The 24,460-nt window shown below is 40.4% G+C and overlaps 1 protein-coding gene across 2 annotated transcripts in view; it reads right to left on the bottom strand.

Moving 5' to 3' along the window:
* Window positions 1-11,395: 11,395 nt before the first annotated feature.
* LOC119651996 (serine/threonine-protein kinase 32A) overlaps window positions 11,396-24,460 on the bottom strand; it is a 394,508-nt gene continuing 381,443 nt past the window's right edge. For both annotated transcript variants that reach the window (XM_038055918.1, XM_038055919.1), the window contains one exon: window positions 11,396-18,242. In XM_038055918.1, the coding sequence (XP_037911846.1) occupies window positions 17,691-18,242 (552 nt within the window). In that variant the 3' untranslated portion in view covers window positions 11,396-17,690. The remainder of the gene's footprint in view (window positions 18,243-24,460) is intronic.

The raw sequence follows: 24,460 nt of genomic DNA, 5'->3' as shown, positions 1-24,460 counted from the left end.
TGAAGAAAAAGAAGAAGGTGATCATGACATTGTCATATCAAGTACCTACCACTTTCACGGCCAAGAACAAGTCGAAAGGCTTGTTCCTGTCTCTTATGGTAGATACATGCTCTTGTCCTCCTCAAATTCTTTTTCCACAGCATAACAATTTTTAGATTCTTATCTCTCCTTATCCTCTTGTGCCAGACGTGTGCAAATGCATACAGGACTATAGTAGTCTGAACGGGACACTGACCTACCGTATGTCCGATAATTCGCATTGCCGAAGCTGTGGAGAAGAGGGAGAAACACATGGGTACTTCTTTTGCGATTGCCCAATTCAAGCTAGAGTAGGGCTACGGACACTAGGTACACCATCCTTTAAGGGAAAATCTCTAGTTGCAGTCTCTCTGGTCTGGACAAAAATCGAGGATGGACGGTGAATTTCGGACGTTTTGTGGTGCTGTTCACCCGTATCGCATCAGTTCTACGATCTTTTCCTTTACCACCTATATCCCACTGGCACATTAAATTGATGTTGAGAAATACGTCTTCTATAGTAGCAAATGTACGTTACGAAGATCTACGGCACGCCTGTCAACGTCAGTGATATTGAGGCAGGCATGCAATTTGAAAGCTACAACTTGAAAGGGGCAACTCGGAATAATGTGGCCAATATTCTTTTTCAATGCAATAAACTGACTATCAAGGAACTAAGGAAACCGCACAAATAAGTAAAAATCACCTGCAAGGAAAGCCAGTTTTTTATATAAACGTGGGCAAAGCGAATTCACTACTGATAGTGAAGAAAACAGATTACAACTAGTAATGTTTGAAATGCTTTGGACGGGAGGAGTTTTTGAATTGATGCGTATTCAAGTAGGTATTGAAGGTTACCTGGTACATCTCCGGAAATGCAGCCAAACTAAGAATATCAACCCCTTAATGCTAAGAATAAGAGAACTACCTAAAATGTATATGCACACGAAATATCCATTAAGAAAAGGGGGAACCTCATCATGAAATCAAAGAATGTAGAGGTTATAACACGTGGTGAATGATTAGCGTTATTCGACGTGGAAACCTTGTTTCTAAGCATCCTGTCGAAGTCGCTTTTTTTATGTGAGGGAGTAGTTATTAAGAAAAAATCCTATATCCTTGGCCTGTAAGCTGGAAGCCGGTATGCTTATGCAACTTGTCGGGATATGCATCACAGAAACTTACCTAAATTTCATAAAGGAGCCAGAGGCGCGGCAATGGGGTACTCTCTGTCACCCTTCTTGGGTTATGGGTTATGTAATCATAGACATACGAAGAATGACTTATGAACGCTCCAAATGACTGCTTCCTAAACTCTGGAAGATAAAGGAGGTTCTAAACAAAGAGCATCAAAATTTACAATTTACGATGGAAATTGAAGACGATGGAAAACGCCTATGTCTAGATTTGAAAATTACTAGATTATAAAAGGGGACTGTCGTTGATATTTATATGAAAACCACGCATACACTATCAATGACTCCGAAAAGTTCGAACCATTGTCGTCCACATAAAATTGTGGTCTTCCACGCAACGATCCACAAATTGTTTTCAATATCATCGGCAGAGGAGTTAAAAACGGCTTTCAACCACCGGTCATTGAATGCTTCATGAAGAAAAAGCAAAACATCAAGAAGTGCAGGCTCTGACATTCCTTGTCAACAACAACGAAATGAAGATAAGAATGGGGGTCACGCGGTCAGTCGTTTAGCCAAGACTGAAAAAAGAACAGGTGGAAGGATTAAAAATCGTCATACTGCCGTAAAGTAGGATACACAAAATAACAACTGGATCAAGATCCCCAAGGACTGAAAATTTAAACACCAATCCAGCGGAATATGATATACAGGACAAAGCAGACATTATGCTGGGCGGATCATGCAAGGTAGCAAAAATGTCTGAAGAAAAGAGAGAGGAAGAATTTAGCATCATATGGGACAAAGGAGAAAAGATTTTACCTTGGCATGGGCAACATTCAACCGAAGTTGCTCAGACAAAGATACGATAAAAATACCCTTTGTCTGCCGTTTTCATTTTTTTTACGGTCATGCCAAAGGTGAGTGTAAATTGTTTTTCATTCAATATGGCCACGTGCTGTATTAAGTAAAAGCTCTCGATTAGTACTTTCTGCAGCGGGTCTTACTTTAGATATTGGCTTTAAAGTGGAAAAGGACGGTGGTTAGAAAGCGTAAAGCCAAAAATCTGAAAAATTATCAGAATGCTCCTATACAATATGAGTGATATTACGAGACTTGGTGAAAATCGTACTGTTGCTGGTGAAGTTATGGAAATTTACAATGACCCAGAAGGAGAAAGTCTATTGTGGAGAGGCTCGAAACCTCAATACCGGTGGTTTTCTGAAGCGAGCAAATAAGTTCCACACACTCTATATCGCTCGATACAGCGCCTCAGAGATTGATAACCTGACTACCGTGACATCTAACGCTACAAGTGAGATTTGGAGTAGGAGCTGTTCAAGCATAGCTCACCGTACCAAGGATACCAATAACGGGCCATGGGTTGAAAGGAGATAGTTGTAGACGAACGTGGGTTAGACACCCATCAGGTTCTCCATGACCAAGAAATCCATTCAAACAATACATTCAGGATATTTTTAGATTTTATTTTAGATTTGCCGCATACTGTGCCGGGGAAAGGAGGAAAGGGATAACCGGATATTGCTAGAATTGGTAAACGCTCGTAACTTAGGAAGGTTTTAACAGCAATGAAAAAATTAAATATGTAGCTAAATTATTGCTGGGCCGTCCACGAGTTCCTTGCGCAGACAAATATTGCTATCACCCATCTAGCCTCACATTGCCTGAATTCGAAGATATATGTTCTCGACGCAAGGGGACGAATTCCAAAGTGAATTGCTGGTGATATTGATGCCTGAGGCCTCGAAAAGGAAAGCAGAGAGATTAACGTAAGGGGCGAAGGCTTTTGCGCTTATCACCTTTCGCCTCTTTTTCGAAAAGGGGGGCAGAGCCTAATCGTAGACTTGACCTTTATCAGTCTTAGATGGCGCGTGGTATCTTCTCGCAAGTTAGTAAGGATTATAATCACAGTGAGCACCAGGCAACTATTTATAATCTATGGAGAGAGCCACACGACACGAGGCTGGTCTAGAAAAGCATTGGATCAGAAAACCTCCATTGAGGTGCGGCTAGATCAATCCTCCAAAACAGGCACCATGACGAAAAGAATCCTCCGTGACACACAATGCATTATCAAAGCATGTGATGCTTCTATGGCAGTTTAGGTATTTTTATAAGGAGAAATCTGATGGGACGACTCAGAGGCCATTCATCTTCACAGATCATATGCCCTAGTTTCTTGTTAAAAATCATCCAGTCACAATTGTTCAAGTATAAAAGCAGCACTGGCACCTGCTTTGAATGTTGCTGGGGCACCGAAAAGGGTGTGTATTTCCGAGGTGATATTTCGTGCGTAACAAGAGAGGCGAGCTATCTTGCTGATCGGACGGTAGTTCTGTTGAGTAACCCGCCTGAGAATATCAATGAGCATTGAGCCGTGATCAGAAATGCTCTTTTCTCGGGTGCCGTACGTCCACGTCCCGAAAGGGCGGCATAAGATCTGGCTAACTGTGGAGTCGTGGAAGCGGATCGGTGAACGGAGGGGCAGAAGGCTCCACTGACTGATGGCGGGCGTGACACGCTCGAAATCCGATACCGAATGAAATCCAGAGAAGTTCAGCGTAGTGTACGTTGTGATAAGAGAGCGCTGGTCATGGAAGCGGAAGATATAAAAGAAAGTCCAAAAACCGTTTCCTTACACTTTACTAAAATTATTTATTAAAAGGCAAATATGCATTTCGGCGACTACTTATCGTCTAGTTCAGTGTTTAGGTGTGCTTAGGTGTCGATATTTTGTATCAACAATTGGATTCAAACGCTCTGAATGGAAGTTTTTGTTTAATTAGCTGAAGATGCCGCATATCGCAATGATTTCAGAATAGTATAAAGTATCACGAAAGTGCAAACCGACTGTCCTGTGAAGGATGCCAATGGTCGACTTCTCATCCAGGGTGATGAACAACTGAAGAGGTGGAAAGAACACTTCACAATGGATCTTGTATGTATCACATCCGGTGAAGTTCCGAATGAAATAGCCTGTGACCGTAACATGTGGATAGGGACTGTTCCTCATTTCGGCCACAAATGCACTCAAACGGAATAAAACTCTGCAGAGTTATTTCTCGCTGCTGCACTTGCAGTTATTGTCGATCTGCGGCTTTCACTGGTACGGAAATCCTGGGAACCCGAGACCTTTCCCAGAGGGTGAAAGAGGGGGATGATCGTTAAGATTCCAAAAAAGGGCACAAGTTTTAAGTTTGATAATTGGAAAAGTATCTGCGTGCTCCCGGCTGTCGCAAAGATGTAGGCATTTATCAATTTGTATACCTAGGAAGCATGGTTTCTGCCGATAACGCACTAGTTGGTCCCCGACCTATTAAGAGCGCTAGATTTACATTCGCGGACCTGTCTAAAATTTGGAAATGCAGTTATCTCAAAACTAAGATCAAGTTGAGATAGACCTGTGTTAGTGTTCTGCTATATGGGAGTAGCACATAGAAAGTGAACTGCACTGTAACTCAAAAGCTCCAAGTCTTAGTCAATATCTGTGTGCGTCGTACCATCGGAGTACGCTGGCCTGATACTATCGCAAACGAAGAACTTGGTCGGTCCACAGGGTGCGGTGCGGTGTGATCGGAAGACGGAAGTGGCAGTGGATAGGACATATATTAAGGAGGGGCGACAATTGGATTGCGGTCTATGCCATGCTGTGATATCCACTCTCCCAAGATGGCCGACGAATGGATCGTCTTCTATGTCTTCTGGACACTATGGCAGAATATTAGAACGGGTAATCTATGATTGTTTCAAATCGGCACTATGGGTTCCGACGAACCAGAAAGCTATTGATGCCCTCAAATTGATTATTGGTTTGGTTGAGAACCGGACTTATGGAAAGGGTAGAACCAATAAATATTGAATGGTAGTGACTCTGGACTTGAGAAATGTCTATGGGTTACGCCGGTGATATAACGCTACATAGTTGCAATAGCAAAACATCTGGCGGGTGGTGAGTTATACTCTTGCGAACTAATCAGTGCTGTTAAGGCCTAATTAGGGAACGCTGGACTGCCGCTCGCGTAATAAAAAATGGAAGTGCCACCGAAAACCAAGCGTAAATGAAATTAAGCTCGTATTATAATTGGCAATTCTACCATCAAATACTTGGAAGTCTATTTTCGAAACTCTATATTAAACCACAAGTACAATATGGCTGTGGAAAATCGTCCACGGCGAGTATGGCTTTAGCAAAATGATGCTGAACGTAGGAGGGCTGCAGTATATTTATAGTTTATTTTTAGCAAGGCTGGTGAGCACTTTTGCTTTATGCAGCTTAAATTTGGGGAAAGGTGCTTTGGATCTCAATTAATACCATAATTTGAGTGCAGCCTACAAAAGCACAGCCCTAACGGTGTGTTCATCTTCAGAATGATGCCAATTGACATCTTGGCAGATGAGATGACCAGCATATATAACGTGAAATCCATCTCTCCTTTAACGCAGAAGAAGAACGCCGAGAATCCCTGCTGTCAAGGAGTTGTTGGAGAGACAGCATGGTGATATCAATTATAATGTTATTCTTACGGGGAATGGGGATATCGTCAGTACCAGTATAGGTTTAAACCGTACACCTCACTCGATTGTTCACACAACGATAGAGTCCCAGAGCACGTATTTTTCTATTGCCCGAGATTCGAAAAACTAAGGGAAGAGTGAAGGCGAGGCACAGAAAAGGTGGTGCTGACATGTCAGGATGGTTGGGATGCGATCGTATCTGAGAAAATCGGAAGAGAAAAGGAAAGTGCGGTTACGAGTGCCGCGTGTAGAAGAAAGGATCTCCAGTGAACCAGCTTCCCCTCTTGATGTAATATTTCGTTATGATTTAACAGGACAGGGGTTTCGAAGGCGGTTTTAGTGAGTAAAAATCCCACACTTTGGCGCGTCCGCTCTAGTTTTTTTTAAAGCTTTCCCCCTTTTCAACAATAAAAGAAGTCGGGAAACCGGAAGTTGGACGCTTCAGATATGAAAGGTGAGTGTGCATTTGTCTCATTAGTACGTAACATGTTATATATGCATATATTATGTGAAAATATCTACTTTGACATAATACTGACGTTCAAAGTCTTGAATTTGCAAAGAGGCGATAATTTTGACCTATTATAACTTAGTTAGTGATAGTGCGATTTTCACCAAACTTGGTAGGATCATGTTATAGCTTACATTGCTGCAAAATTTTGTGTTGCTAGGATGAACTTAGGGGGGTTGTTCAGCCAATTACTAAAAATTATAGTAATATACTATCATTAACTTTATCTGAAAAGGTATCGGTATGGAGGGTATTTCGGAGCCGGCACCGTATAGTGGCCGATTTTTTTCAGATTTTTCGGTTGGGTAGTTTCTGAGAATGGATCAGTTAAAGAAATCATCACTTTGGACCCCCTGCACTCCTCACGTTTCTAACAAATTTCAAAACTAAGATTGGGTTCGTAAAGTACTAATCGAGGCCTTTTATTTGATACCCCAATGACTATATTTTTGATGAAAAAAAAATTTATAACCTCCTTTTGCATGTATGGGGACCCCCTCCCTGCCTTAAATTCGACATAAAAGGATGTAACTCATTGTATGCGTGAGCGTTCACAGCTCCCACGTTTCCACCAAATTTGGTGTCAATCGCTATAACCGTCTCCGAGAAAAATGCTTGTGTCGGACAGACAGACAGACTGACAGATAGACAGATGGACAGACAGACAGTAAACCGATTTTAATAAGGTTTTGTTTTACATAAAACCTTAACAAACGAGTATTTTCTTTTATTTCCACATAAAATGCAGAAAATATTCCTGGAATAACAATTTTGCAATCCAAGGAACGCATCTGCATGTGTACATAGGATATATGGGTAAAAATGATATCAATAAACATATGTATACACCATCTCTTCTGTAGCTACTTTCCACTTTATCTTCAGATTAGCTAACGAAAAGATTTCATCATTCTGCTGATTAGTGAAAATATTACTCCATGATAATGCTGTTCTACTTTGAACATCTGCTCCCACATAATTTCTTGCGGTTGCTAAGAAGAAAAAAGCGGAAGAAAGAGGGACGTCGTATTTCAGCTATTTTTTGCCTCGACAGGCAAATGAGAGTGCCAGCAAATAGAATTTCCATAAAATCTTGTTACGCTCTCAAACCATTTGAATAATTGATAGCCTTCATAGCGGGAGATTTAAAAATGATAACTGAATTTCTAGGATGGATGCATGCAGATTCGATTAAGAGCGCACACATATAGCAGAAAAGAAGTTGTGAGGATCCTCCAGTGAAGCAAGGAACTGCTTCATTTTTTCCTTAGTACGCGTTTTTGATGCTCTTAACTTATTCAAACAGTCCCCACGTTTCATCTTAAATTAACCGAAACCATGGAAATGCTGCTTCTTCTGCTGATGACGTAGATATCCTCTTCAGAACACATCCCCACATCATTTTTGAATGCTAGCAATTCTAATCGGAATGCCAGTACGGAAAGGAGACATTTTTTGCCTTGTTCTATGCCTTCCGATTGTAGGCGCCCTTTCCGCTCATTCAAACAGAGATTAGTTAGGAGGAAACTTTTTTTGGGGCCTGAATTATGAAAATAAATCAGTTAACGATGTTAATTTACAGGCTGGATGCCGTCGTCCGGGTTCCCAGTGGGCGCCTTTTATTCTGCCATCGCACGATTATTTTTTGTGCATTTTCCTAGCGGGAAAGATAGAGAAGGCTTTTGTGGAAAATACGTGGGAACAGTGGCTGTTGAAATGTTTTATATAAGCTAACATAATTCGCTTATTCCTTTATTAGTTTCAATGGAGGCTTAGGAAAATCTGAAACCAGAGAAATTGTTTTGGCATACAATTGAATGTTGGTGTACGTTAATTGATTCAAAGTAGAGTTTGATAAATATGCTCGGGGCACGGGTGTGTTCTTATCTGAATGCTGAAACTAATGATGATTAAAAGAAATAGCGTCACTTTCTGCTGAAAGAGTTAGTTTAAGAATGTCACGCCTAACTGATGTTTATGATAGCTTTCCATTTGTAATTTTTTTTATTTGTAACAAGCATAGAACACACTAAATAATAGAATTTTGTTCGAGAATCGAAGGATTCCTAAGGCCCGGACCAAATGGATAGAGGCAATCGAAGGTCTTAAAGTTCTCCCGAATGCCGCTCAAAAGTAGTTTAACCTTTCTGTTATACCTCTTTAAGCGACCACTGAGATTGTTTGAATCGTAAGAAGAATGGAGAGTTGGCAAAGTAGGAGACGTGATAAGTATCGAGGATGGTAATTATAAATCGTACTAACAAGGTTTAAACAACCTATGGACCAAAAGATGCTTAGCGGAGGTGAGTTACAAGGTAACTTAACCGTTTACGGTACACAATGCTATTGCCAGGGTTGCATCTTACCAACAATATAATCTCTTCTTGTTATCGGTGAGGTTATTCATGCTCTGTCTTGTCCAGAGGACGTGGATGACTTCAATGCACTATGACATCTTTCCTCAAACATCACGACTACGCTGATGACAACTGTTTGCTCTTCCACCGGGTCATGGACTTTGGCCAAATGGCTCTGGATTTGGGAAGAGAGGTGAGTAGAGTTGGATTGAATATAAATACTAATAAAACCATGGCTCTCCGTCTCACAGGTCATCACAGTTTCCCTATCTGCATTAAGGGGCAGAGCATCGAAGAAGTCAATTGATTTGTATATATCGGAAGCGTGGTTTCTTCCGAAGGTGGCACCGAACTGGATGTTGCCCGACGCAATAAAATGCTGCATTCGATTTTGCTGCCTTGCTTAAAATCTGGAAATGCAATTATCTCAACACCAAGATCAAATTGAGATTGTTCTGTGCTAATGTTTTTTCTGTGTTACTATATGGGATAAACATACTTAAAAGCTCCAAGCTTTTGTCTACACCTCGTACGCATTATGATCAGAAGGTGGAAGTGGCGGTGGATAGGTCACACATTAAGTACAGGCGTTAATTATATTGCTGGCTATACCATGCAGTGGAATTTACTGTCCCTGGATGGCCGAAGGGCACTTGGTGAAGAATAATAGAGAAGGAGCGCGGTTGTGTCGGGAAATCGTTGGAGGAACTGAAGCCTATTCTAGGTAATCGCGAACAATAGCGCGTTGGTGTGGTTGACGCGCCATACCTCACCAAGGGGTAAATGGCAAAAGTAAATATCTATGTGTAAGGGTGCTAAGACAATTGGAACACCCATCATGTTTGTATCATTTTTTCAAATATATGGCTTTAGAGCCGCATAACTTTGGTAGCATTACCATTTTCAGGGCTTATTATACCGTGCGTCAAATGGTAGTTCATATTACAATATTGCTTCAACCAAAGTAATAACATTTCACAGGTTCGCAAAAAATTCATGGTGTTTATGGTGAACTAACTTAACTATAAAGTTAAAGGAGACGTTTTTCATCGAGTTTGATTTTGGAGTTTTGAAGAATCGATTAAAACAGCTTATATTTGGTTTTATAAAAACGTTACCAACATTTTTCTTGACTCATTACAAAGGAAGAGTTACTTAATGGCTTTGAAGAGTATGCTGTTATTGGACAAATAAAATAAAGCGTCCCTACCGCATCACAAAAACTCTATTTTAATAAGGAAGAGGGACCTGTGAAGAGGAACCCGCCCCCATACGTAACTCGAAAAATTAGTAATGATTAAGTTGTGGCAGATGTCAGACAGATAAGCAAAGAACAATTTGGGGAGATTTTATATGAATATTTCCACATGAAAAAAATTAATTTCAGTCACAGATAGTGAAAATTCAAACCGCTCGATGATTGGAGTGTTATTAAAATTTTTTGGAGTTATATCAAAGTCATTTGAACGATTGATTCTATCCAGTGGATAAAAAGGGGAGAAGAGACACCAAAGAAATTCGAAGTGGGGAAGGCGGCCTCAAAGACATGGCCACCATTTTTTGGTATAGCGAGTAATTTTTATTAATTGATAATTCTTCTTCGCACTGTTTGGGTTGCGGGGGATGCTTTAAAATTTAGTCAAATTTGGTAGTATATTACTGCAGGGACTTTAGGTTGAACCTAAGGAGATTTCCCGAACAATTTCTGAAAATTGCAACAGTATACTATTATTAACCTTATTTGAGCCGATATCGGTATGGGAGGCATTTTGGAGACACCGTGTAATAGCAGCCGTTGGGGTAGCTTCTGAGAACGGGTTTTTGGAAAAAAATATGACTTTCCAACCCAGGCACTCCTTTTGAATCAAATGGCTGAACGTAGACCAGCTTTGGAAAGTATTAATCGAGACCTTTTATTTGACACCTCTGACTATATTCAGCGAAAAAAAAAATTACAACTACCTTTCGCATGTATGGGAATCAACCCTTAAAGTCAACGTAAGGCGATGTTTCTTACTACATGGGCGAGACTTCAGATTTCCTACTGTCCTATCAAATTTCGTATCAATGGAAGTAGACGTTTCTGAGAAAAGTAAGTATGACAGACCGGGAGACAGGGACGAGAAGGGGAAAAGTAGCTTCTTCACATAGGGGATTTCAGAATTTCACTTGTATGTTGATTATTTGCGTCAATTATGATGTAAGGATGTTATTTGTATCGCTTAAAATACAATAAATTTGCACGAAATTGATAAGGTTGAACTGCCACAATTAGTAGTAGCTAGTAGCTGGATTTCTACGAAAAAGGATTATGTGCGATACTGTTCTCTATCTATTACAATGTGGTACTATTTGGATAAACTTAAGGATAGGGAGGTATTTTGGGGTTTAGATTTCATATAAACGTATCATCCGAATTTTTGAGATCTTTGGATTGTGTAGTTTCCAAAAGTGGGTATGGGTCCAATTTAAGTAAAAACTAAAATTTGCTTGGAAAGTACTAATCGATACCTTTCGTTTGATCCCCACACGGGAGCACGTGGTTTCGAAGTAAATTTTAAAAATATATCGTGTTAATATACTATTATTACCTTTATATCGCATGTTTATGATTTTTTTAAATTTTTTGTTTGGGTAGTTGAGAGTCTGAGAATGACCCCTTAATTTAAGTGACCCTTTTATGGTCCCCTCACTCCTCGGTTTCGTAACTGGATTCAAAACTAAGACCTGATTGGGAAAGTACTAATCGAGGCTTGTCATTTGGTACCTTACATAACTATATTCGGTGAAAAAAATGTTACAACCCCCCCCCCCCCCCCCCCCCCATCCCTCTTTTTTTGCATGTAAGGGGTCTCTCTCTCAGGGGAACTCATTGACTGACAGGCAGACGGACAGACAAGCAGTATGGGGAAGATCAATTCAACAGAAATTTGTTAATAAGCTTAGTAGGAAATCCCTGATTTTCCTCGGCTGTTTTTCCACAAAAATTCAGTTTGGAGTCAGTTTCACAGGAGTGATAAGCAAGAAATTGTGCTTCTTGATTTTTCAAAGATCTCAGGTTTGAATGTTTTCCTTTGGTCAGGCAGTTTTCGTTTGGAGATCAATCAGAATATTTTGAATTGTCTGGGTGACGAATGAGGAGACTTTCTGAGTTGCATAGTTTCAATTGAGCAAAGAGTGACAACTGGAGGATATTAATGAACCGTAAAAGGCGATTGACTTTAGGGAAAGATTTTGTCACCATGTTTTTCGAGTCAACTGGTATTCTTTTAGTTGATTCCTCCTCCACAAAAATCCACATCCTCATGCAGCGCACCTGGCTCAAACCAAATTGGAAGCAATTCATTGGTGTCAGATAGAATATCCATAATTTAGTCCAGATTTGTTATTGTTTAACTACGATATATTTTACCTGATGAAAAAAACTCTATTAAGGTGAAGGCTCAACAGCAATATGGAGGTTGTACCACAATCTTTCTTCTTTCTTTTTCCTCCACAACAGCCACGTTTCAGAGAAACATTCTGGGTGTGCAACCCCAACTATTTTCTCACTAGATTGAGATGTGAGCGCTGCTAGGGGAAACGATTGTCCCAGTGTGACACAACTTTCCCTAGGGTGGTGTGTCAAGACCAGCTCATAGAGCAAAGTTATGCATGATAACTTTGCGTGTGGTTGACGCTGGCGGCCACAATACGTCCTTACATTACCCCCAAAGATGGCAGCGTATCTAACTGCCTAGGCAAAGTCGGGTGCTGCAAATTCTGTGTATTATAACAAGGTCTGCGTCAGGTATCGTTACTATATTTAGTGGTGTTCAAACGTAAAACTATGTTACTCACTGTGTGCAATGGGATTCATAGGTCCCACCTTTCTAGCAAATTTCGTGTCAATAAGAGCAACCGTTTCTGAGATAAAAGGTGTGACCGACACAAAGGCAGACAGACAGTAAACCGATTTTAATAAGGTTTGCCGATAATCCACCGAAGGATGCTTGATTTCCACAAAAGAATGGACCCACGATAATACTAATATAATTAGCATGCTACTTTCAACTTGAACTATTGTTTTAGGCTTTTCTGATGAATTTAATTATTTTTCTAATGAACACTTCACATTTATTAAGTCAGCACTTTCAGATATCTGAGATTAGTTCATTTTTTTATTTCGGAAAAGGTCCTTCTGCAATTCACTCTTTCCGCTAAATAACTTGGGAATATAGAAAGTTATGGATAACTTCCGGAGTGGTAATGGAAAATACCCCTTCGCAACTATCATACTAAGCCAAACTTTCATAAGCGAATTCCAGAAAAAAATGGAAAGAAAGGACTAATACCAATTTTTTTGGTGAAGAATACAGACGACCTTCTGGGTGTACTCGAGGGAATCAAGTAGAATCCAAGAAGTAAGTAAGCAAAGAATCAACCTGTTCCCGATGTTTACAATTCGAAAGCGGCAATTTAAGCATAAATTAGGTTCATGAGGCTCCATAAAAGGTTGAATGCGGCCATCTTTTCTTCAGACAAATCAGAAGGTCGATGCCAAGCGGGCACCAGATTAAACTATGATAATTAAACGGTCTAGATGTAGTCTTCCAGATGGTTCAGTGGTTGGAGTATTAGGCTGTCGTACGGAAAGTTGCGGTTCAAATCTCACTGGTGAGAGTGGGACTAAAACTAAACCATTTCGATGTGTAGCAAGTTTTTCAAGGTGCATATGTTCACTTCAGCTGACCTGACTTTTTTTAATGTTCATTTCTTCAATGTGAAAGTGATATGACTACAGTTTGTTTCCCATACTTTGATTCTTCAGCGGACTAATCATTGCTCAACCTTTTTCATATGATTCTCGAGGCCTCGAGATGCAACACTAGGATCAGAATGCCTGCAGAGTATCGCCATATCGTCATCGAAGTTAAAAAAGTCCAAATCTGCCGAGGGCCGAGTAGACTAACTTGGGAAACCCCCGCTTTGATGTTAGTTTCTATTGAGGTGAAAGTGTTGTTTTTGTAAGAACAAATCTTCTGTTAATCAGATACGACTCGAGCATTTTATGGGTATTCGTAGGTAAAGCTTTCCCCATGATTTTGTAGATGAGGATTTCATGCCAGACCTGGTCACATACTTGTGCAATGTGAAGGAATATGGCCGAGCAGTACTTTCTACCTTTCAAAGTACAGCTTATATTGGAGGCTTACCGATGAACTTGTTCAACAGTTCCATGTTTTATTCTGAATCCGAACTGGTGAAGGAATAATTTATTTTTTGTCTAAGTGTCTTGTAGCTTGGATAGTAAGAGTTTCTCGGGTAGCTTTGATAGTAAAGGAAGCAGGCTTATCGGTCTATAGAACGTGACACCTTTCAGCGGAATCATCGTTGTTTCCAACAATTTCCCACATTTGGAAAAGTAAGCAGCGTAAGATACCATTAAATATGTGTGTCGGTTGTATGATTGAAGATCTTTACAGTTTTTTGATCATTTTGCCCGTAATAAGATCGGAACCAGGAGCCCTTTTGGGATCAATGTGGTCTTGCGAGAATTTTAGGACTTCGGAAACTTTGAAACGAATCAATTGGTGTGCATCTTTGGGAATCGAAAGTGCTAATTCTTCCTCCATTAGTTCTATGTTTGGTTGTAAAAAGCCTCTCAAGTGTTGAGCAAAAGTTGAACCTTTCTCCGCATCACTCCCGCCCAGCTGCCGTTCGATAATCGCATTAGAGATTCGCGCAGGATTGGCCTGTTTAGCTTTTCCACCACTTTCCAAAGAGAATAATTCGTGGTCGGAAAAGGTGTCAGATGTTCAAGGAAAAACTTTAGATCATTATGTTTCTCCTTTTTCATTGCTTCTTATAGCTTCTTATTAGCTGCTACGAGATTCATTTTCTTATAAGCTGGTCTATTATTTTTGAACACTTCGGATGATTTGAAATGGTACACGGAGTTTTCGGTGTTATATGCAGGGTAGTTGATGTTAATACTTCGGTGAAATAATGTATACTACAGTCTGGTCGACTTTGAGGCTTGATTTTAAAGACACATTTGCTCTTAAATCCAAATAGATGCATTTCCGGTTCTTAAGCCAATCAGCATGCTTTGCCATTAGTTTGGTAGACCTAGTAGAAATTGTTTGAAGATTTGAAAAAGCTATGAGATCCGGCAAATTTTGGAACATAGATCAAAGCAAGGTTGCACAGATAGTTGGTTTCTTTTCATATTTCTCGCCAAAATCGATAAGGTCAGGTATTTCACCGCGGTAGGTTGGATGGCCGCTCGATAATACATCGAATTAACAGTTCGTCGATATGGCAGGCCGGAGGGTTTTGATTTTAGGTGAGATCAGTCTCGAGCCTCAATTCGTGGGTTTGGCATTGAAGTCCCCGGCTACAATAAATTTTCTACCAAGTGTGTTGAAAAGCTTACTAACTGTTTTGTATAGATGGTAAATCTCAGAGGCCAGTATCCAGCAGAAATTGCGACAGGATCATCTCATTCTACTTGCAAAATATTCCATGACGTAATGCTTTATACGATATTTAATGAGGATTCCTCAACCTGAATTCCATAACCTTCCTTCAGAATTATATTTGTCGGTGAGAGCTTCCAATATAAGGATGATGTCGATTGCGCTGTTGATCATTTAATTTTATGTTGGCTAATATCATTTGGGGGATCAGCGTTTAGGGTTAGATCGTCTGTTGAGGGTCTTTTGGTTGATGGGGATCTTTGACTCACTTCAACGTACAAAGGACATCTCAATGTGGTTGTTATAGTAGTTATCGCATTTTTGGCAGACGAATCTTCCTTGTCTAATGGACATTTAGCTGTGGGATGGAGGTCACCGCATATGACCCATACCCCTGGAAGTACACAGTATAATTTGGTGTGTCTAAACATTTTAGCATTATGCAACCAAGGATGTCTTTGGGATACTTTCTAGGTTAGAAATAGATGTAAATACTTTAATAATCAATCTCAAGTAATTTAACAACATATCATGCCCTACTTAGCTGTTTGTAACAATTAATTTTGATGTAGGTTTACCTGGATGTGGGAGGCACACTCGAATTTATAATTCTGCCCTTGTGGGGCTATCAGATTTCCACTTGAACGGAGGAACGCTCAGTTCAAATAAGATGCTAAATCAGCCTCTTTTTGGAGTTTTACGCCAATAAAGGCAGGCGAGGGCATTGATTAAGCTCTCTGGAAGATGGCAAAAGGTCATCGAGCAAATCAGATTGCTTTACCTCTGCTCCTTTTAGAAGTAAATGACTTTTATTGAATTTGATGGAACCGCATTCTTATTTCCGCGTCAATGGTATTTGAAGAAAAAATATAGGAACCAATGAACCTACTCCTGCACGATGAATTGAAGGAATTTCCTTTCTAACACAATAAGGATAGGTAGAAATTGGTTTTGAATGTTGTCATTGGGGTACAGCCCTATTGGTAAGTCAAGTTGTTTGGTACTTACTTTTATTCAAGAAGTGGGCCAAATATTGTCGTTCATGATTTTCAAATTTTTTAAATGATGAAGTTGGTTTGAGCCTTATCCAATTGGTTGCAGGACATGTTTGCTGGAAATATCATTTTTAATTTTTCCTCTAAGCTTTATAAATTTTGCGTGTTCTATTTGTGATAGAGCTAAAAATGTGGATTTCATAATGGCCTGGTGGTCACTAAAAGACCACTCGGAATTGGCTGTTGCCGAGTATAAGGGCGCAGTTAAATTCACAATTGGAATATAGCGATAGAGTATCCAGGTCCATCAGCACTTCCTCTGAAGCGCTTGACCGCTTTACAACCACTATGGCCTGACCATCATCATCCGTCTAAGAAGAAATTTTAAAACATTTAGAAGGTTTCTGAGTTAAAGAAATTTATCTTTTAATTCAATGCTTCTTGCTTTCACATAATTAGCGACAAGTTAAAAAGGAAAATTTTCTACATTCAGCGAATGTGTCCTTCTTGAATGGAAAGTTTTTCGCTGACTAAGCAACTATTCTTCTGAGTAATTACCAATTTCATATTACAGGGCTCTAAGACTCAGATTCAAAGCCAAGCCCATAAAACAAACTATGAAAAAAGGCAGGAAAATATAATAAAAGCGCTGTATCGTCTTTCCGCTTGTTACTGTTCAACACGCCTCCATTCAACATCTTTCCCTGCTATCAAATAAAATCAGGAAGGAGCCATTAACTAGAGGAGTCGACTGACTATATAATCAAGTTCGCAATCGATAAAAATTCCGGGAAAATTATTGGGAAAGTCGCGTATAAACGAGAGAATCATGAAGAGTCTGGAAGTTACTGTTGTAGTACGACAGTAGTAGGACTTAGTATGTTATCCACATATGCTACGGTAAGGATAATGATGGAGTGGAGTACTGGCTGGAGACGTTGAATGGGATAAGTTTATCGTATTCACGATGTTGGCGTGGTTGTCGAATATATTATAGTTTTCATGGCTGTGCGGCGGGCGTTCCTATGCGTTGTGCTGATGTAAACAAATTTCTTAAAAAGTATGTTGGCAAGGTTTATGGTCTACATATGTATTTCGGGTTAGGAATCCGGTAATTGCACGAGATAAGCTATTTTATGTACAGGGTGGCGAAGCTTCACTAGCTTCTTTAACCAACGTGGCCGTACGATTGGCGGTTTTCCTTCTTGGGACATTCAACAAAAGCGTTGTACTCGCAGGACTTTTTCGGGAATCGGTTAGGTGGTTTCCATATTTTAGAGGGTAAGAGGACCTTCTCCGTATTCAGCTTGCATGTCAGGTAAACACATAGCTTGGGTTTTGGTAAGGATTACCGTCTAACAACTTGTGCATGTTATTTTAATGGAGGTCGTAGCTAAGTAATATTGCTTATATAAACGCAAGCCTTTCCCCACTCAAACAAGAGTCCATGAATGCAGAGTCAAAATAACAAATGGAAAATGACGTAAATGCCGTGCCACCCTACAAGAATCCTGAACGAATTCCGTGCTGTGGCCAATTAGATGTTCTATGGTATATAAAACTGACTGTGCATTGTCCGTGGCAAGGATAGAAGGAAAGGAGTTTTACGAGGAATAATATACATTGAAGAGCTACTAACTAACTTCTAACTATAATCCAGGATAATGGCTTCGACTTCATCTCTCCTCATCCTCATGAATTGTATTCCTCGATGCCCTAGGCGATGGCGTTCGATCAATGTACTCAATACTGTCGTGCACGTCTTTTGATGAGCATCCTGGCTTTCCTGCCGACGCTGCGGATGTAGACGTTCGCTTTTCTATCTCCTTAATGGGAACTAGATTATTGACTTCCGAATTGGCCATTGCACTGTCAAGTTCACGTTGCCATTCGATCTCTTTCAATTCCATTGCCTTACGCTTAAGCTCCTTATATCTATTGTAAATTATAAATTCCTTGATGATATTGCTACCGCTATCCGGATCGCTATCACGTCGTGCTGAACGTTGCTTGGCTAAGCGTTTTTTCTTTTTGTGTAATGGTTTCGTCTCCACTATCATCTCTTCTAATTCTAAACAGGGATCACAATTGAGATGGTCTTCGGGTGGCTTAAATGGTGGCCTAATGGTTTTCTGGAGTATTTTTTTGAAATCTTGATTACGTAGTAGAGGCGTTTGCTGTAGTTCGCGTTGGGAACTTATCCGAGCACCAGGATGAACGTTTAATAGCTGTGAAGAGAGATAAAAAGGAATAGAATTAACTCAGATTGAATTCAATAAAAAAAGCGTGGGTATGGTATAGATATATTGATTTTGAGATTAGCTTAAGGACAATTTAAAGAGGATTATTAAGAGAAATTTCAATTCAGGTACTTAGGATTTGAGAGATCGATATAATAGAAAAATGAAAAACAGCTTCTGACTTTTTCTGTAATTGCTATTTTCAGATAAACTTAAATGAGGTTCAGATGGAATTTATGCATAATGGGTATATGTGATGGTCATTTAAAGCGATGCATCTTGGCCAAATATCGTTTAATGGATGGACAATCTTAGAAATTTTGGTTTAGATTCTTCGCAGTTACAAATTGCTCCTTCAAATAGGAATGAAATCGTTTTATCAATGCACTCAAATGGAGTAAAACCGCTGGGCTTTACGGTTTCTTTGCAGAGGTATTTATCACTGCTACTTCCCTCTATAAAGAAATCTTGAAAATCAGGGACCTTTCTCAGAGAGTGTAAAAAGGAGATGATGGTGATGGGTATTTGCATGCTCCTTGCCATCGCAAAGATAATAGCTAAAATAATCCTGGAACGCATCAAGGAACATATCGAAAACTTGATCGATAACGAGCAGTTTAGTTTCCGATCACTACCCTGCGAATTCTGCAATAATATGCGGAGTTCACATCTCATGATGGCGCAAAATGGTGAGGAGGAATTTTTAAGGCCAAAATGGAGTTCCGGAAGGTTGTATATTGCCACCGATATTATATTTTCGTAGGATGGGAAGGGTTTCAATAGACTACGATAATTGCATCTGTTTGCTCTCTCACTAGCTAAATAACTGTGAATTTGGAAAGAGACGTAAATAGAGTCGGACTGAAGTTAAACACCAACAAAACCAAGGAACCCAGTTTCTGGGGTTATCTCCATTAATGGGCAGGTTGGGGAAAAAGTAATATCGTATTTTGTCAATAGATGGCGACACTTAAACATATCTTGTGTTGTATATCGGGTCATACTATAAGCGATACGACAATCTGGACTACAGGTGTCTCTTTGACGGTTTTATGATCGTATGTTTCAGTCTCAAGTTATAGCGCGTCAAAGATGGCGTCCACCAAGGAAGAAATTCGTCATATTTTACATTTTTACTACCTGAGAGGTAAAAATACAACAGAGGTGGCCAAAAAAATTTGTGAAGTTTATGCGTCCGATACTGTAACGATTCGCACAGCACAGCGTTGGTTCGATCGATTTCGTTCTGGTGTAGTGGATGTCGAAGATACACCCCGTACTGGTAGGCCAGTCGTCATAGAAACCGATAAAATCGTCGAAATCATCTAAGTAGACCGGCATGTGAGCATTCGCTCGATTGGCCAGGAATTGGGTAAGGACCATAAAACCGTTTGGAATCATTTGCAGGAGATTGGATTCCGAAAAGACTGGATGTTTGGGTGCCACACGAGTTGCCGGAAAAAGAGATGCACTGCTGAAACGGAGCGAATTCGACCCATTTTCGAAGCGGATGGTGACTGGTGATGAAAAGTGGATCACGTACGAAAATCTCAAGTGAGAAAGATCCTGGTCGAAGCGCGGCGAGCCGGCCCAAACTATCGCTAAGCCCGGATTAACGGCCAGGAAGGTTTTTGCTGTGTGTTTGGTGGGATTGGAAGGGAGTCATCCACTATGAGCTGGTCAACTATGGCCAGACCCTCAATTCGGTCCTCTACTGTGAGCAACTCGACCGTTTGAAGCAGGCGATTGACTAGAAGCGGCCAGGATTGGTCAATAGGAATGGTGTTCTGTTCCACCAGGACAACGGTCGCCTCACACATTTTTGATGAGCCGCCAGAAGCTACGGGAGTTCGGATGGGATGTCCTATCGCATCCACCGTATAGTCCAGATCTGGCACCAAGTGATTACCATCTCTTCTGGTCCATGCAAAACGCTCTTGGCGCTACTAAGTCCGACTCAAAATAGGTCTGCGAAAACTGTCTGTCTCAGTTTTTTTCAAATAAGGAGGGAGGGTCTTATAAGAGGGGGATAATGGAGTTGCCTTCTAAATGGCAACAAGTTTGCGAACAAAACGGCGCATATTTGACTCAAATGGGATAATTCTAAGTATGTTAAATAAAGCGGTAAAATTCGATCACAAATACGACATTACTTTTCCCCCAACCCAATATATCTCGGACGCGTTGTTTCTCCTGGTGGTGGCATTAACAGCGCTAGATCCATCCTCGCTATTTTGTCTATCTCAATGTCAAAATCAAATTAAGATTATCCTGCGTCAATGTTTTCTTTTGGGTTTTTTATGGGAGCTTTATTCGTACATGAAAAGTGATTACCACTGGCACTCGTAAGTTTCAAGCTTTCCTGAACACCTGTCCCTGACGACTCAGGGGAGGGCTCTAGCTTGAGAAAGTCACGAATGATGAGCTGAGCCTGATGCACGGGTGGGCTGATGGGTAAGTGGAAGTGGCAGTACATAGGTCACATTTAAAGAAAGAGCGATGAATTCATTGTTGCACCCTCTTTGGCAGAGTGGCCGACAAGTGAATCATCCGAGATTCACATGGCACAGAATAGTAGTGGAGGAGTGTGGGTTTCTCGAGAAGACACTTGACTGTATTATTTTCCACTTTTTCACGTGGCAATGGTATCAAGTCTATGTTATATACATCATTAACTGTTTTTCATTTCACTCCCGAAGCAATAAGGTGTACTTTTAAGGTAATTGCGAGTGACGCCGTCGGCGTAGTACTCATCGCTGCTGGTCCAGCAGCTTCCAGGTCACACATCAAAATGGGCTTGATTACGAATGTGTATATCCAATGAGTCCGTTGTCTTGTGTTCCAGGGTATGATTTTTCCCTGTTATTTCCGAGTCGAGATCCAGCCCTAAATAGATGACTCTTTGTACCGGCTGGATTTCCATCCTTACTAGAGTTGCGAATGAAGGCGAAGATTCTAGGGAATGAGCACATGCTCTGTCACCAGGTGTGGAATGGAACTTTCTGTGGACAAGCTGGTAATCCAGTAAATTCGCATTGGACACAGCATACTTTTCAGTTAGCGGCAGTTTTTACATTAGATGCACTGAGGAAGCTGTCGAAAGATAGATATGTGTCTGCAATAAATATATTAGGGTTGTCTCTAATTAACCCACTCTGCTCTTTTAATTCATTATATTTAACTTATATCTACAAACATAATCAGCCTTGGGTTCATTTTTAAAAAATCTATGGTACTTGATCAGTAAAGAGGCTAGAATTTTCTTCGATGAGAGGTCCTCAAGACCGAAAGCCTGCGTCCTGATGTTAAAATTATTAGAGGCAATCGTGCTGAGACAATTTTCTTCTCTTCAGATTAATAATAAGAACAGAAACGTCATAGTTGCCTATGCTTACCTTCTCACATACGTAAGAATAAGGGATCTGGAAGTGTATGCGGAATCAAGTAGTGTTGAAATCTTGATAGGTTGGGGTTGGGGGAGTAACAAATGCAATTCCAGTTTGGAGAAGTAGGGTAATGTAGGGTGCGCCCCTACGTTCGGGGTGCTAAAAAAGTAATTGACCTGATAATCTGTACTTCAAAGTTGTTAGAGTGGTAAGAGATTCACTCTCAGACAGCTGTTATTTAGAATTTATTCTGACCATTGCATGCGTATCGACTGTAATAGAAAGACGGCGCCTTCAAAGGGGTGTGCTATTATCACTTCTGTGGAGTTTATTGATCGACTCACTACTATGCGTTCAGCAAAATCTGCCAATATACACTGAAGCTTATGCTGTTGACGTGGCTTTAGTAGTTTTTGGTCGAGATCCAGGAACGGTGTATAAAATACAGAACGTGCGATACTCAAGGTGAGGGCACTGAGCAGTCCTTTGATCACTACAAAAATGGTTCAGGAATGTAGAAATCAATTGAACTCTACTTATAGATTTACGGCTTTGGGACCCGGTCATTGTGGTGACCGGAAATGACATCTCGGATGCTTTAGCAAAAGAAGGTTCAATGACCACCATACCTGGACCGGAATGAACGATTGGGGCGTCAGTAGTATCGGCTAATGCTGGTATCAAAAACTGGCAGCAGGTGGTAGAACCTTAATGCTGCTAAACATATGAAACTTTTCCTGTCAGAACCAAACAAACATATGCAAAGTTATCATGTCGAAAAGCAGGAAGACTTTTGAACATATGCCCTAGCTGGACATATGTTCAGAATAGGGGAATTCTCCAAGATGATAGATGTCCATCCTGTAATGAGGAAGCGGGATTCACGGAACATCTACTATATGAGCGCTCCGCTTATGGACGCATTAGACATAAGATTTTTGGTGCTGATGTTCTCCAACTACAACGGGTAGCATCATATTCACTAACATCCCGCGATTCATAAACGAATCCGGAATATTTCGTTAGAGGGGAAATTGAGTACAAAGGACCACTAGGGTCTGAGTGCTCAGAAACTTTGCCCCACCTTCGCCTTACATACACACAAATACATAAGGGTTTCAAGGCGTCCTTTAGCTTTACCCTCTTTAGCCGCCTTTCTGCTTGCTACTTTGGTCCACTTTGTTTTGTTTTCTAGCTCTCCCTTGCCCTTGACTGAGATACTACGAAACTTTCTAAAAGCAAGGGAACTTTGAAAGGGATGTTAATTATCGAGGTAGCTTTGCGTAGCTTTTCTCAAAACTATATATATATCTAAATTAATTGTTTAGGATAAGTGAGGGATCCTAAGTCCACAACCACTTGTTGTTGGACCGGACCAAATGGAGAGCAACTTACTCCCACGTTTATTTGGTCCGCGGATCCCTCGTTTGGGGCATGGCACCCAAGCATTAAAAATTGTAGGACAAACGGTTTCGTCCAGGGCAGAGGCAACTCTTCAGACGTTGCCTCACCTCTGCCCTGGGAGCAGCGTGACCGTGAGTGGCATCGGATGGAAAACGCTCCATTTATATGTTTAGGAAAACACGCCAAGGGTGCGAATTATATCCAGTAGAAACCGATAGTTTGAGCCTGAGCTGGCTAAAGCTAAATTAATTGTTTAGGATAAGTGACGAAACCGTTTGTCCTACAATATATATATATCTTTTTGATATTGATTGAGGTTAGGCATGTCTTGCTGTTTTGTTGTTTATTTGATAGATATCACTCAGGATTGTCATTATTGTTTCATATTATTTATTATTTGTTATGTGTCACTTGGGGTTTTACTTTCAGACTTGCGTCAACATATTAACCGAATAGTTCCCAAGCCGGAAATTTTCCTGCCTTCTAAGCAGGAATGGTAGTTAGCCACATATATCAATCTATCCACTTCAAAGCACTCACTCATACGAGAATAAGATGCAGGAAACTCATAATCCCCAGAAGCAAGCTCATGTGTACCTTAGTCTCCTCAATCAGGATATAACCTTCATTGGAATGGGTTGAAAGAGTTGATAGTAGGGTAAGTGTGCACATGTTAAGGCCACTAAATAATAATAGATAACTAGTTTGCTGCCCCCGGCGAAACAATAAATTTCGTTGTTATTGTCCTATAAAGCTTTCAACGGATCCTTTCCAATGGATCGAGTGCTGTTATTACTCAGTTTGGAATTCTAAGAGTATTGTTAATGAAAATTCACTCCAAGCAAGTGTGCAAACCCGATTGTGGCGGTCTGAATCCTTGTTACGGCTGGTAAAATGTATCCCCTATAAATTCAATTGCCGTATTCTGTCCAAACTTGCTTGCACACATGTTGGGAAATGTCCGGGAGCCTTGAATTTCTATTTTGTAAAGTGAAAACTGGATTATGTTGTATGAAAATAGCTTATAGAGGGAATTTCGTTATCATCAGGGTCTGCTTTCAGATCCTTCTTAGTTTCGTAAGCAGCATTGGTAAAGTTTGACCTGGTATTCTTGTAAACATGGACGATAAATTTTAAACGATTTCAAACTTGATTTTACACCTTAATTGTGGTTCTCAGGGTGCTTGGAGATAATACAAACATGGAAACAAAATTAATCTAATTGGCCAATAGTTGGTTAGCTAATGGGGAAATTAGGGCGCTATTCGTCATGGTAAAGCTTACACTTCAAATACGTGGAGTAACCTATGTTAATTTGAGTTAGTATTCCACTCGCTTAAAATGATATTTTCCTTTGAAATAAGCCTGAAAACCTTTTCGCGAATTTCTTCATGCAGATAAGCCCCTTAAATTTAG

The sequence above is a fragment of the Hermetia illucens genome, chromosome 3 (assembly GCF_905115235.1).
Source record: "Hermetia illucens chromosome 3, iHerIll2.2.curated.20191125, whole genome shotgun sequence".
Lineage (NCBI taxonomy): Eukaryota > Metazoa > Arthropoda > Insecta > Diptera > Stratiomyidae > Hermetia > Hermetia illucens.
Note: the sequence above shows the minus strand (reverse complement) of the source record. Positions and strands in the feature narration are given on the sequence as shown.